Raw genomic sequence first — 14,072 nt, 5'->3', positions numbered from 1 at the left:
GTTAGTGGTCTGCCAGGCAAACCTGGTGTTATCATTGTTAGTTATAGGTTGACTTGACCAGACTTCAGCTATCTTCAATGGCAAATGCCCGAGTGCTGTCCATCAGAGCTGTAAGCTGTGGTTTCCATGAATGGAAGTAGTCAGGCCTTTAATCATCCGCTGGTATTGGTAATAGCGTATCCTATGAGTCCTTGTGCGATCCCGCCAACTTACAGGCCCCTGTTGTTACTCACCTATGGTTGGTAGAAGCGTGCACAAAGTGTGCATGTTTAGTTTGGGCCTCGTGCCTGGCTAGGGACATGCTCAGGGCCACGGTAGAAGCTAGCCTGACGCCAACAAAGTGGTTCAGGTCTCTGCCCTCATCTGTCCATGATGAGATCACTCGCGAGTTCAGTAAACATGGTAATGCGATGCCTTTGCTTAAAGATAATGTTGAACCTCTGTGATGAAACATAATAAAAACAATTGCAGGAATTAATTTTCCTTGCAACTGTGTGCAACAGCATCTTGTTTGATAACACCATGCAGAGATCATTACAAAGCTGTTGAAGGGCCCTCGGCCTCACTGCCCAGCAGGCCACTAATAAGGATCCGATTGTGCTGTGTTCGTTTTGAAGCAGTTGTTGAGGGTGAGTGCTTCTGTCTTTACTGCCTATTTACATTATAAACCCTTTTTTTTATCATACTCTTGTGGTTTTAATCCTGCTCAGCCCTGATTTTTAAATAATGTGTTGAGTCTTTTGATGGAGTCCAATGTCTCCTCTCAGTGGCATTGTCAAAGCTTTAACTATATTTAATATATACATTTGTTTCTGTAGTGGAGCCGAGGGCTTCCATTTCCTTCATTATCTATTCCTGTTTTGCGAATGATTGATTTAGAGTATACCGGTAAGTCATAGGCATACTTATTTTGTTAAAGTTAAAGGTGTGGTAGCTATCTTTGTGGTTGTGGTTTCAGATCATTGGTTGTGGAAACACAATAGAGCTCAATCACATGGCAGCCATTTTGTGCCAAAAAGATGCAATAGATTCATATTTGAAGCTAATGAGAGACTTAAGACTTAATTGGAAGTAGGAAGTCAGAAGAATCACATTCAGCTATCTGCCTCGGATGATTTTATTATTTTTAATAAATCAACTCAGTATACAGTGAAGGGTAACATAATAAAGCTTTCAATATGATTACAAAAATAATTTGAAAAGTATTTGATTGCGATTTTATCTGCAGAGCCAGAGATAAACATTAAAATCAGTGTTTTAATACGTTAAAGGACATTTATATCTCCAGTGAAATCAGAATTTCAGACTCTTCTTCAGTCAGGCTTCAAGATTCACCTGTTCCAGTTTCACCTCGTTTGAACTGTAATGGGGGGAAAAAACAAAACAACATAAATTCACACAATCTACTCAAATTATCCTCTTGTTAAAACTGCACTATATTTTTGGTTTGTAAATAATTAAGAGGTACAAAAAGTTTTGAAAGCTGCCCAGACGATCACCTCAGCTGGCTGCAACTGTCAAACTACATCCGCTGAAAGTGTTCAAGTGTCAGATTATGTTGTGTCCAGAAAACGATACAGACCATTTTATTAAAGGGGAAAATCCTCTCACCAACTCTGTCAGACTCCATTCACAGAAACAGCAATTTTATCACACTGAATTCAGACTTGACAGAGATATGATGAAACTCACGAAAACCTTCCAGTGTTCGAACAATCACCAGCTCTAGTTTGGTCGAAGTAAACCTTTAATTTACTGAGTTAGAGGTGAAAATGTTTGGAGAGGAGCAGGAGGAAGCAGCAGTTATTTTACATCAAACACAGTGAGTTCAGGGTTTACGTCAACCAAACCAGCGTTGGTGATTGTTGGAACAGTGGAAAGAAGAATATAGTAGGCTTTGGTGAGTTTTATTTTCATTTCCTTCAAGTTTGAATAAAGTGTGTTTTATGATGTAAAATTGCTGTTTCTGTAAATATAGTTTGGTTTATTTAGCGACAGTGATATATCAGTCGTAATCTGGTGAAACAAAATGATTTTCCTCTTTCACAATAAGGTCTCTCTCTCTCTGCAGGAATGCTATGTGATGTTGTCAGACACACAAAATCAATCTGAGTCCGTCAGAGGTAAACACAACTACTTATTGTGGATGAATTTTGACAGTCGAAGTTGCCCTAAAGGATTACACTGCAACCCGTCGTGGCTGTCTGTTGAGGAGATATAATGGAATGAATGCAAAACTTTTTCTACCTTAAATATGATAAATATCCAGCTACAAAACATACCGCGTTCTTCAGCAAGTTTCCAGATTTGGTGAAGATGTTGGACCTCCTGGTGGCTGGTTTGGTCGCTTCTGTGTTGTTCTGTGGGTTCGACTGCGTCAGAGACGGTGAGTGAGGCCGGGAGAGGCTGGGTGAGTGTGACGAGGGCTGTGACAGCGAGTAAGACTGAGGTGTTAAGTAACTCTGGGTCGGGTTTGCTGTGTACGGCTGAGTTGGGACGTAAGGCTGGGAGGGTGTGTAGGTCTGAGGAGGGGTGTAGGTTTGAGAAGGGGTGTAGGTTTGAGGAGGGGTGTAGGTCTGAGGAGGGGTGTAGGTTTGAGAAGGGGTGTAGGTTTGAGGAGGGGTGTAGGTCTGAGGAGGGGTGTAGGTTTGAGGAGGGGTGTAGGTCTGAGGAGGGGTGTAGGTTTGGGCCTGTGAGTATGTGTGTGTTGGTGTGTAAGACTGAGGCAGTGAGACGGATTGTGTCTGAGCTGGTGAGAAGGGATTGGTTGCTGCAAAGCTCTGTGTGTTCAGGTACGGCTGTGTCTGTGAGACGGACTGAGGTACTGGCGTGGACTCGAGCAGAGTGGGCGGAGGCGGCGGCGGGAAGCTCTCGGTTCCGTCGTCCTCGTCGTCATTCCCAGAGATTCCAATTTCGTAGTGCCTCTTCCTCAGCTCTCCCAGGCGGACTCGCTCCTGCTCCAGCTGGCTCTCCAGCTGCAGGACCCTCACCTGAGAGAAGAGCATCGACAACTACTTGTTATCGACAGAAGACACAAGAAACAAGAGGATCGACGTCGGGATTTAAAAGCCTTACCTGAGCCTCCATTTCCTCTGTTTTCAGCTTGATCCGAGACAAGCCAGAAAAGTCCATCACACCTGGAAACACACATCAGACTTCAAAACTGCTGTCATCAATATTTTTACTGTGGATCAGTCGACTACTTTGATCCGCGGTGAAATATATGCCAAACTACTGAATGGATTACCAACAAACTTCTTCCAGACATTGATGTTCCACAGAGGATGATATTATCCACATTGAACCACTATCAGCTCCAAACATCACAATCTTTTTCTTGGGTTTCCAATTCCGACTAAATTTGATAAAACCCACACAAAGTCTGATCAGTTGCCTCACGTGATGTCACTAGATTAAGCGTTGGCTGAAGACAAAGTTTGAAAATGAAATAAATCTGTTGATGTGGAGAAAAAAAGATTTCCAGACATCTCTAGTCCACTTCTAATTTCTCCCTGAGGCCAGCGGCTCGGTGCTACATTAGCCTCTACTAGCACAACAACAAATATAGTTGAGTGATTTAAAATGAAATGCATTTTGGGTAATGTTTGCTGACATATTCACAACAAATTCATGCGATAAAACATCAGTGTTGTGTTCATAGCTTGTTTCTGCTGCCTCTTAGTGCCAGAAATACTTGATATCTGCATATCTGATATCTGCAGTCGTACTCGTCAGCCGCTTCACTCACCTTGGTCGGAGATCTGCCGCTGCCCGTGTTTGGTGGAGGTGACGACCACAGCAGCCATGTCGTTAACATGTCGGGAGGCGTGCTGCAGCGTGTGCAGCTTCTTGTTGTTGCGGTCGGCCTTCACCTGAAATAGTTGTAAAACAAAGAAGCACTTGTAGGAATGTTTTATATTCTTAAAAGGGTCAATGCACACAATTTCAGTGAGTCAGGTTTCGCTTTACTTGTTACAGGCAAAATAACTGCCTTAAATTCATTGATTTTTGTAACTTAGTGGCTTACAGTGAATTAAGGCTTGAGAAAATTCAAGGGGAAGTGTCTCTTTTATGGAACTGCAAACAACTCATAGAAGTTGGCTTCAACTATACACGCCATTTCTTTTTGCAAGAGGTCACAATAAATTATCATGTTTTTAAGCAAATCTGAAAAGTAACTCAGCGATCAAATAAATGCAGTTTATAGGAGCAAAAAGTTGAATATTTCCCCCTTATACTTGTGGCCGTAGAGTCATTTTTTCCATGTTGGTTGAACAAAGAAACAAACAATCCTCATATAAAAGCACCACTTGATTGCATGACTTCACAACAGGAGAATATTCAGATGTTTGTACCTTCGAGGCAGCAACCAGCTGTGCAGTGCTCGCAGCAATCTCGTGTGAACAAGCTATGAGCTCCTCGTATGTTCCGTTCTCACCAACAACCCGGTCGGCTGAGTCTCTGACAGCAACAGAAGAGAACAAGATCATTTTATGGTTTGATATTCAGGATGAATTAATGATGCACAGTATGTGTTTGTAATGATACTTACAGCAGCTGTGTGGCGCCCCAGCCCACAGCTTTGGAGGCAGAGATGAGTCCTTCGGTCCAACGAGAGTTTTTGGCATAAAATTCTGTAACAGTCGCTGCCCCCTACAGGAAGAACAAACACTTAATACTTAACATTATGAGACAGTTAGCTTCCTAGCTACTGTAGCTAGCAGTAGTGACAAAAAAGATCTTCAAATCACAAGTTAATGCTTGTAAAACTTAATTGCTGTGAGCACACGGTAAAAACTGAAGGTAAATCAGCATTTTAAAAGATTTTCTCATTTGGATTTAGCTGTTTGAGGAGTCTATGTCCCCCCGTCCACAGTGAAGATTACACCCTTCTCTTCCATTGGCTTAAATTGACGTGTTATTAAAGTCTGTACATTACTTGAGCTCCGGCACACAAGTAGTTGTAGCAGCAGACTCGTATTAGTCAACAAGCACTTTAAAAGTAGGTTCAAGCAGCACAACGCAGCAAGCACTTTAATACGGATCGAGTGAAACTATTTCTTTTTGTGTGACGTATAATTAAGTTTTAAATCATAGTTTTCAGTCTTGTAACTTCAACTTCAGCTGACAGTTGTCACATAAACTCACCCTGCCTCCTTCCACGATGTCTTTTTGCAGGTCAGTGGAAGCCGTCACCAGCATGTGAACAGCCTGCAGAAAAAGAGAGCAGAGAAGAAGAAAAACTGAGTGAAAATGAATCACAAGATGACAGAAACGTGTGTGAAAGTACACTGACTTCTTACCTTCATCAGGTCTGAACAGGATCCCAGGATACTGTCGTGAAACAGAATGAAGATCATGCAGATAAGAAACTAAATAAGGAGATTAAAAATCATTAATTTTAGGATGCTGCGGTGTTCTTCTCACCTCTGGTTGACCTCCAGCTTCAAGCCACTCGTGTCTCTCTTTGCCTGACTCAGAATCTCCTGAGAAACAAACACAGAATTAGGAATATTCAACATCACCTGGTGAAGGTGTCCATATTTATATATTTATCTGTCCTGATGTGTGTGTGTCCTCACATCCATCCGCAGCACAGCCTCTTCAATGGCAGTTGACGTGGCGAGCATCTCTTTATCCACCACGTATCCCAGCTCCTCAGTCAGCACATCTCGCCCTTTCGGACGCAGATCCTAAACATGAATCACACAGTTACAGCACACGTCACGGAAAACTGGGCAAAAGCTTTTGTTACCGGTCAAAGAAACGTGTCGAACCTGTCCCAGAGCGAGGATGCGTTGGACGGTGTAACGCACCGCGGACGGATCAGCTCTTTGTAAACTGGCCTGAATCTTCAGATCCTTCAGGAACTGGAGGCAGTTGTTGGCACAGTCCCGACAGCTGTCGGTCAAACCTGCATGAGACGAGCAAACAGGAGGGAGTGTTCACTACATCACGAGTTTAGTTTGAATCTCCCACACAGTTAACAGTGTTTATGTGTCTCTTACGGTCGGCCTGGTCGGTGGGAGCAGAGTGAGACGTCGCTGCTCCGTTGACGATGGTGTCGGCAGCGAGGTGAGAGAACTGTGTGACGGCTCTCAGCAAACCGCTGGCATCTAACAAAGAACAGAGGAGAATTAAATATCCTTTTTGATTCTTTTGCTCAGTGGACTCCTTACAAGTTAAATTAATATACATTTTAGACTTCATGACGACTTCAAAAGGCACAACGCTTTTGCTTACCGTGCAGCAAAACGGAAGTTATTATATGTCTGTTGGTTTTTCAGTTACATCAACTGAACGACTGAATTGAGGAGAATCTAACTGATGTATGAAATGTCCAAACTGCCAAACATTTATATCGTTATGATCTGCTCTGAATGACCTGAAATGGGCTCATTATTGTTACAACAAGTCCTATTAGAAACACATTATATTACTCCATTACTGCTCAAAGTAATCCATTACTGTAGCCCCCCCAACAACACTGTCAGCATCTAAAATAACACAATAACATCTCCGGACCTGAGCACAGATAACGACTCACTCACCGTTCCTGTTTCCCAGGTACACCATGTGACTCTGCTGCATCTTGTCGATAGAACTCAGAGTGATTTCAGCTCGATTCACCAAGTAATCTGAAAAAAACAGACAAAAGTCAATTAATTAATTGATCTTCAGTACAATTTTACTTTCATCCCGTTCTGTTTTACTCATGTTTTAGAGAACGTGTCCACAAAGTGTTTTTTTGGGGATAAAAAGCGCTGGCTGTGCACTCAGGAGCTCTGAGATGAAGTGTTGGACTCTATGATAAGAACATCTTGACAGCTGCAGCTCTACGACAGACTACGACAAACTGCCCCTTTGTGCTTTACTATCTGTTTTTATTTGACATCTGGACATCTGATGTGGGTGCATGATGCGATCCGTAGGAGACAAAACCTCAGTTTTTTTTTCTTAGTGTTGGAGGCCGTCCGTCTTTCTGGAACTTTATGGACTAAATGATAATTGAAAGATGTAACCGATGGATTATTACCAGGTGAGCTGATGCAGCAGACGTGTATGGGGTCGTCCAGTTTGGCCACAGCGTCCAGTATGATGCCCTCAGCCTCCACCACGGCACACTGCAGCAGACAGAACTGCTCCTCCTGCAGCTTCTGGGTCAGCTCGCCTTCACGACAGGCCTGATTCAACACACACACACATCGGTAACTAACCATGCAGACATTAATAACAACTGTGCAGTCGCTCAAACAGTGCAGACCTGTTGCTGTAACTGAGCGTGCAGGTTTCCCAGCTCCATGTTGCTCCTCTGCCTCTCCTGCTCCAGGGAGCTGTGGTGGAGCTGCGCCTGCTGTCTGAGGGAGTTCAGCTCGGCCTCCTGGTCCCTGACGGAGCGCAGCAGCACCTCCCTCTCCGCCTGCAGCCCAGCCAGCGTGCTGTTCAGCTGGGTACCACTCTGAGGACCAAAACACATAAACAGTTATTTATCTATTTATATTCTTTAATCAAGATGACTTGTAGATGATGTCAGGAGAAACGTTCCCACCATTTCTTTGCTCTGCAGCGCGCTGTTTGCTCGTGACAGCTCTGCTCGTGTCGAATCCAGCTCTCGTCTCAGCCGGTCGATCTCCAACTTCTGCTCTGCGTTGATGGCGAGCTATGGAAAGACAAGTTTATCTATAAAGAATCTTTCGAACAGCTGTGGAAGAAGAATTCAAATGCTTTACTTGAATAAAAGCACAAATACCACACTGTGAAAATACTCCACTACAAGTTTAAGTCCTGCAGTGATGCTCCTGGATGAATTAATGATTTTGAAGAAAAAGTTATATCAGGAAAATGTAAATGCTGCAGTTAAAATTATTTTGGAGTATGAGATCTCCAACACCTGCTCGGTCACATATCCTGGGAACTTATAAGACGTTGTGATGACGGAAGATTTCCTCTTCACTAACATTTTACTTGTAGCAAGAAAGAAAGAAAGCTGTTACAACAATTCTGCTTCTCTGTTTAGTTTGGACTCTGGGGACAGTCAGCGGACCATCTGAGAGGTCTGTAAGGTTCTGAGGAGACAGGAAGCACACATCTTGACCAGAACATTTTGAAGACACTCGTGTACCTGCTGCTGCAGCTGAGCTCTCAGGGCCTCCAGCTCTCGGTTCAGTCGGTCTCTCTCCAGGTCCAGAGAGCCCTGCTGCTGTTGGGCCTGTTGTCTCAGCGAGGACAGCTCGGCGTCTCTCTCTCTGGCCGAGCGCAGCAGCACATCGCGCTCCGCCTGCAGAGCTGCCAGGCTGCCGCTCACCTGAGATCCCTCCTGAAGACACAGGAACAGAAACAGGTGAGTGATGACAAGGTGTCTGAATAAAGAGGACTGATTGGATAAAGCTGCAAGCCACCAGTCCTGGAAGTAAGTATATTAACTTTACTGAACATACTTCTGGACTGAACGCAGCCAGAATCACTTTGACGTTAAAACATGATGCGTTCATTTACTATTCACTGTTCTGAAACGGCTTTAAATGGTGATGCGTTCACTGACTGTTGTGCCTACTGAAACTCCTTATGACTTGCTGTTGTACATATTGATTTGCCTTAAAATGGTGATACATTCACTTGCTGTTGTAAATAATGAGACGCCTTCGAACCGCGATGTGTTCACTTACACATCTTTGATGCGACTGCTTCTCTTTGGGAGAAATGTGACCAAACTATGTGGTCAGAGAATACGATTCTTTGGACTAAGCTGAAGAAAGTGATTTGTATTAGAACTGTGATTTCTGAGTCACAGTTTCTTTATTGTTTGTTATAAACGTTCAGACTCACCTTCTCTTTATTGTCCAGAGTGCTGCGAAGGAGAGCCAGCTCTGCTTGTTGCTCCAGAAGTTGTTGGTTCAGTTTTTGGACCTCGTGCTGCTGCTGATTCATCTGATCAGGAGATGAGAGTCAATATTCAGAACCTTCTCTGTCTATCAACACTTGTGTTTCTCTTTAATACCAGGAGGGTTATAAACGTTACTGTCTGCAGCATTTGTGGGTCACAGGTTGAAGTCTCACCCAGTTACTTTTCTCTCGTCGTAGATTTTCCAGCTCATTCTCCAGCTGCTGTCTGGCTCGCAGCAAGTCGTCTTGGCCGTGTTTTGTACTTGACAGCAACTTCACTGTCTCAGCGTTCTGCACAAACACACAGACAACAACATATAACAAAACCACAGAATAACTTAACGCTCACTTTAAGAAAACTTGGCCACAGTTAGACGAGAAGATCAATTCCACATATTTCCAAAAAACTTTATCTTTCTTAAAGAAACAACAACAGTGGGGCAGTTTACCTTCTTCATTAAGTCGGCGTGGCTGGTGATCAGCTCTGCGTGTCTCTCTTTGAGCTGACTGAATCGAAGCTCTGCTGCCTGAGCTCGAGCTGCAGAGAGACGATGAGATGAAGACGAATCACTCAGTAAGATTCAGTTACATTTATGTGTCTGTTTCACCGGGACACGAATCTGTTTACTCACTGTCTGCTTCCTTGAATCCGATCTGAGCCCCGACACCGGCGACGTTAGCGCACCGCAGCGCCTCCACTTCCATCCGCAGGTGTTCGTTTTCCACCATGGCAATCTGTTTGTGTGTGCGCTGCTCGTCGACCTCGGCCTCCAGACGATTCACTTGAGACTTTAACTCAGTGACACACCTCTGAGCCTGAGGAGAGGAGGAACACCAGAGAATATTTCCTCTTTGTGCAACATTTAACAGTGGAAATGCGAAGTAAGGAACAGGAAACAGTTTCCTAGAGATCACAAAGCTACACTGTGATATCTGGGACATTATAACATTAAATCATTCTCATTTTCAGGTTGATTCTCTTATTTAAGGTGTCTTCTGGAAACCGTTAATGTGCTTGAATGGTCAATGTCCATTATTTTCTTGTGCTATCTTACTGCAGCACCTCTATTCCACCTCTAAAGTCTCTTTAAGGCCCCTTCCAAAAAAGCTAAGTCTGCTCTGATTGGAAGTCCTGACAACTCGTTTAAAGGCACAGTGTCTGAAATCGGGCTGCTTGTATTTCTCTGTGAGGGTTTTGATGCTTTCACAGTATCTATTTAGCATCTAGTCCTGCTTTATAACCCGACACCGCTCGGTCAAGAAGCGTCCCGACTCACCTCGGTCTTGATGAGCTGTAGTTCAGGTTTGAGCACTTTCAGCTCTCTCTTCAGACTGTCGTTCTCCGTCACCCTCTGCTCCAGTGCAGGATCAGGTGCTGCCATTTGGCTGAGCAGATAGTACTGCTACGAAAAGAAAACTAAACATTATCCGCAATGCCACAAGAAGAGGTGAAAAACATCATTTTACTTTTAACTTGCATGTCAGCATACCTGTGGTGCTTCCCTGTGCTCTGGCTGCGGCTCCACTTCTTCCTCCTCGTGAGGCTCCGCGTTTGGCATCACCACCACCGGCTTTTTATATTCACCTAAGGCGGCGGCGCGGAGGAAGTTTGGAGGAGCCTGTGGGGTAAAAAATAAAAATGTGAGCTTTTGTGGCAACTGATTCCAAACATTTGATCAGAAACGATCACATGGAAACACATCCAGAAACTTACATCTGGGAGATCTGGAATCTGGATGATACTTTTAAAGAACTCTTCTTCTCTGGCTCTGTCGAAGAACTGCGTGAGGCTGTGGAAGAAGGCACAGCTGTCACTTCCAGAAGCCATAAAATAAAGATAAAACTGTGTTTTTACCTGACAACACTGATAACCTACCCTGTGAAGAGATCACGGAAGCGCTCTCGATGTCCCAGGAGAACATCCGGAGCAATGCCTGAAAACCGGAAGGATACGATAGATTGAAAACTTTAGCTAACACAGCGAGGTTTGACTGAATACAAAACATGTTTCTTTGTCACTCACGGCTGTGAAGTTTGAACAGCAAGAGGACAGAGAAGTGGTAGAGGAAGCTGCAGTCCAGGATGAGCGGGATGAGAGGAGTCAGTCTGCACTGTCCGGCTGGAGTCGTAGATTTGGCCCCGTTGGCGTCCAGCTGACGTAGAACTTAATAAGAGGAAAACATCATAGCCAAATTCACGTCTGGACACCAAAAAGAAAACAAACCAGAGTATGTAGAGAAAGTCTCCTCCCTGTGGACTCACCTGTCTCAGACATCTTCAGTCCAGCTTCCAGGTAATCCATCAGCTCCTGTGTCATATCTAAACTGCAACACAAGAAGAAAAAACACATTTAATTAGAAACATGTGCAGCAGCTGCAAGACAACAACAACACAGACGTGAGGAGAAACTTACACTTTAGTCATGTCATTTCCTGCTTCCCTGTCCAACGTCTCATCACTGGCCTCCATGTTGCCCGGGATCGTCTTGTGCTGTGGAGGACGGTTGTTTGTTTTAGCTGTAACATTCTGAGTTTGTCACATTATTTGTCACATTATTTATGAGTTACCTTTGCATGAAATTCCATTTTGAGGTAGAGGAATTTGGCAGACAAGGCGACGATGTGGCCGTATCGATCATGTAAGTTTCCCTGAAAAACATTCAAATGTATAAGTTGTAATTTTTTTCTTTGTTTACGTGCAGGACACAAAATAGAAATGACGAATAGTCCAGTGTTTGTATGTGTGAGTACATGCAAGTTATGTTAGATGCATTCCTAGATGTGACAATAATTCCTAATCGCTCGTTAACTCTGATACTCACCCAGAGAATTCCCATATCTTTAACGTTGCGACAGTATCTGTGAGAATCTCTGACCGCCTGCAGGTGAGACAGAAACAAAGATTACACATCACCAACGTGAAAGAGAAAAGTACAACAGAAGTACGTGAGAAGATCGAGCTGGTGCTTATATTCAAACCTACATTTCTGTGTCCGTCGCGGAGCACTTTGTGCAGCAGGTAGCAGAACTTCCAGCTGATCATGGAGTTGCTGGACAGCGGCAGGTTCAGGATGTAGGACCAGAAGGTGGAGGCTCCACCCTCCTTATGTGTCCCCATGAGGATATCTTTACAGCTGTCAAGGAAACTCCAAAACACTAATGCAGAAAGCAAACTGTGGTGGTGATGAACTAAGGACCGACCAATTATAGTGCCAATATTTAGTATTTTTCTTATTATTGGCATCAGGGTTTTTTGCTCCTGGATGCCCACAAAATTAATCCAAAAATACACTAATTTGGCTGTTGTAGAGCCACTAGAGTGAGGTGTATGAAATGAGTTTTAAAACCCAGAAATCAGTTCACATTTTCATCTTCCGGTTCCCTCGTCTCAAAGTCAGTGAGTTCTTTTAAGTAGTTTTCAGTTAAATACCTGAAATAAGGCGTGTGGTTTTGTTTAACAACATAAAATACATCATTAAATGTCCCACAGTTCAACTATAAAGCTCTTCCGTGTGTTTAAAAACGGTTAGCAGTTGCTAACAGGTGTCTAAATGAGACTACAGAGGTTGTCGGGAACATTAAACGTGACTCATCTACTCACTAGTCCGTCTTTACAGGCCCACTTTAGTTACAAACTATTCTAACTCTGACTTTACAAATTGTACATCAATCAGTTTATAGAAAACCTGGATAGTAATTGTGTAGTAAGATGCTTAGTAGTGGTGGCATTTAGCAATTAATATTAGTTAAACATTAGCTTTTTACTTCTAGAGATTTCATTTGAGCTTCGAAAATCACATATCTGATGTTCATCTGTGAAGATTATCTGGCTAAACAAAACGCGTACTTATCATAAACTTGTGTTTGAGACAGAGATTATTTTCAGGAATAATCCTAAATCCAAAATCCCATAGGTTTGTTGTGGAGGGAACCAGGGCGATGCTAACGTCTGTTAGCCTACATAAATACATCATCCCTACATCACTTCATATGTATAAATATTACTAATTTTTGGCCAAAACTGAAAAAAAATATGTCCAAACATAAAATAAAGCATGTAATAACTCATTTTTTAGTCAGTATACATCATACTTGTGTCATAGCAGGTTAATGAAGCTATGCTAGCCTTTTCTGATACCATTTTGTTTCTCCCCGCCGTTATTATCTGTTCTGACGTCATCCTCATCCCCTTCATCACACTGGATAAAATCACAAATATTAAAGAACAAACATCCTCAACACTTTTCAATACAAAGTGACACTTTTTACAGAAATAGACATTACCATCTGCCTCAGTTGCACTTTTGTGTTTGGCTAATTAGCGAAGGTTAGCATGCTAGCAACACTTTAATCTAAAACGGTACATTAGCACATTTTGCTTACAAAGCTGCTAGCATGGCTGTAAACTGGACTTTGTTCCATGTAATTTGTGAGTGAAAAAGGATACTGCGCACATATTTCTCTTTAGGAGGTGTTTCAGTGGAGGTGAGAGTCTTGCTGATGTTGTGAAGCTGAAAGAAAAACGAGACAACAAAACCAAACATCAGGAATCAAACTGGATCAACTTCCTACAAACAGTCAACATGAAGCAGCTGGGTACGGAAATAGATGAGACTTGTAGATAAAAGACAAGTAGACAAAAGTTGACTTGTGTTATTTAACGTACGTGTATGTTTTAGCTTCACATTCGATATAATTGGTAGTCTAAAATAAGATTACCATTGAAGGCATCACACAGATGAATTTAACAATAAACCTCGTAAAGAATCCGTTTTTTAAATAACTTCAGTTTAATTCTGCCTTCATAAAATCTTATTTACTCACCTGTTGTTTACCAAACTGCTCTTTCTCCGCAGCCAAAGCTTTTTCCGTCTTATTGTCGCTTTTGTTCTTCGTTTTGCTCATCTTGTCACCGTGAGTTAAAAGTCTGTTAAATCCGCAGACGTCTCCAGGCTTCTGCTCCTCACCTGCGCTCTCCTGCCTCTTTAAAACAATAACAGGTGCGACAGACGAGTCGTGCGCATGTCCCCGAAGGATTCCTCCTTCAGTTTAACCTCTTCAAATCAGTGCATCACAGTCTTCCTGGAGGAAACAAGGCACCTTCGCCGGTGCGTAAAAGCTCTCCAAATGCGTAAAGACGCGCGCAGTCGCCAGATCAGCGAGGAGGATTATTTAAATAAAAATGCGAGC

The 14,072-nt window shown here is 43.1% G+C and overlaps 1 protein-coding gene across 2 annotated transcripts; it reads right to left on the bottom strand.

The window, feature by feature from the left end:
• Positions 1–1,101: 1,101 nt before the first annotated feature.
• Positions 1,102–14,034, bottom strand: hip1r (huntingtin interacting protein 1 related). 2 transcript variants are annotated; one of them, XM_030436002.1, is made up of 33 exons: positions 13,707–14,034; positions 13,330–13,393; positions 11,866–12,008; positions 11,705–11,761; positions 11,451–11,531; positions 11,297–11,373; positions 11,146–11,207; positions 10,907–11,047; positions 10,760–10,817; positions 10,598–10,673; positions 10,374–10,502; positions 10,161–10,286; positions 9,516–9,699; positions 9,333–9,421; positions 9,058–9,174; positions 8,827–8,928; positions 8,123–8,317; positions 7,550–7,660; positions 7,265–7,459; positions 7,037–7,184; positions 6,552–6,638; positions 6,009–6,116; positions 5,778–5,914; positions 5,583–5,693; positions 5,428–5,486; positions 5,304–5,334; positions 5,149–5,211; positions 4,553–4,653; positions 4,356–4,461; positions 3,749–3,872; positions 3,076–3,137; positions 2,283–2,990; positions 1,102–1,360 (listed from the first exon to the last, which is right to left on the bottom strand). In XM_030436002.1, exons 1-33 carry the CDS (start codon positions 13,785–13,787, stop codon positions 1,325–1,327), a joined length of 3,969 nt encoding a protein of 1,322 aa, XP_030291862.1. In that variant the 5' UTR covers positions 13,788–14,034; the 3' UTR covers positions 1,102–1,324. The 2 variants fall into 2 exon arrangements, with proteins under 2 accessions (XP_030291862.1, XP_030291863.1); XM_030436003.1 differs by having other exon boundaries at positions 10,161–10,283.
• Between the last annotated feature and the right edge of the window lie 38 nt (positions 14,035–14,072).

This window comes from Sparus aurata, chromosome 12, assembly GCF_900880675.1.
Source record: "Sparus aurata chromosome 12, fSpaAur1.1, whole genome shotgun sequence".
Classification (NCBI taxonomy): Eukaryota; Metazoa; Chordata; class Actinopteri; order Spariformes; family Sparidae; genus Sparus; species Sparus aurata.
Note: the sequence above shows the minus strand (reverse complement) of the source record. Positions and strands in the feature narration are given on the sequence as shown.

Coding starts and splice junctions, on each gene's coding strand:
- hip1r (XM_030436002.1), bottom strand. CDS start 13,787: ATGAGCAAAACGAAGAACAAAAGCGACAATAAGACGGAAAAAGCTTTG. Junction 10,818..10,906: donor GCTGTTCAAACTTCACAGCC/GTGAGTGACAAA, acceptor TCCGGTTTTCAG/GCATTGCTCCGGATGTTCTC. Junction 4,462..4,552: donor TGGGGCGCCACACAGCTGCT/GTAAGTATCATT, acceptor TGTTGCTGTCAG/AGACTCAGCCGACCGGGTTG.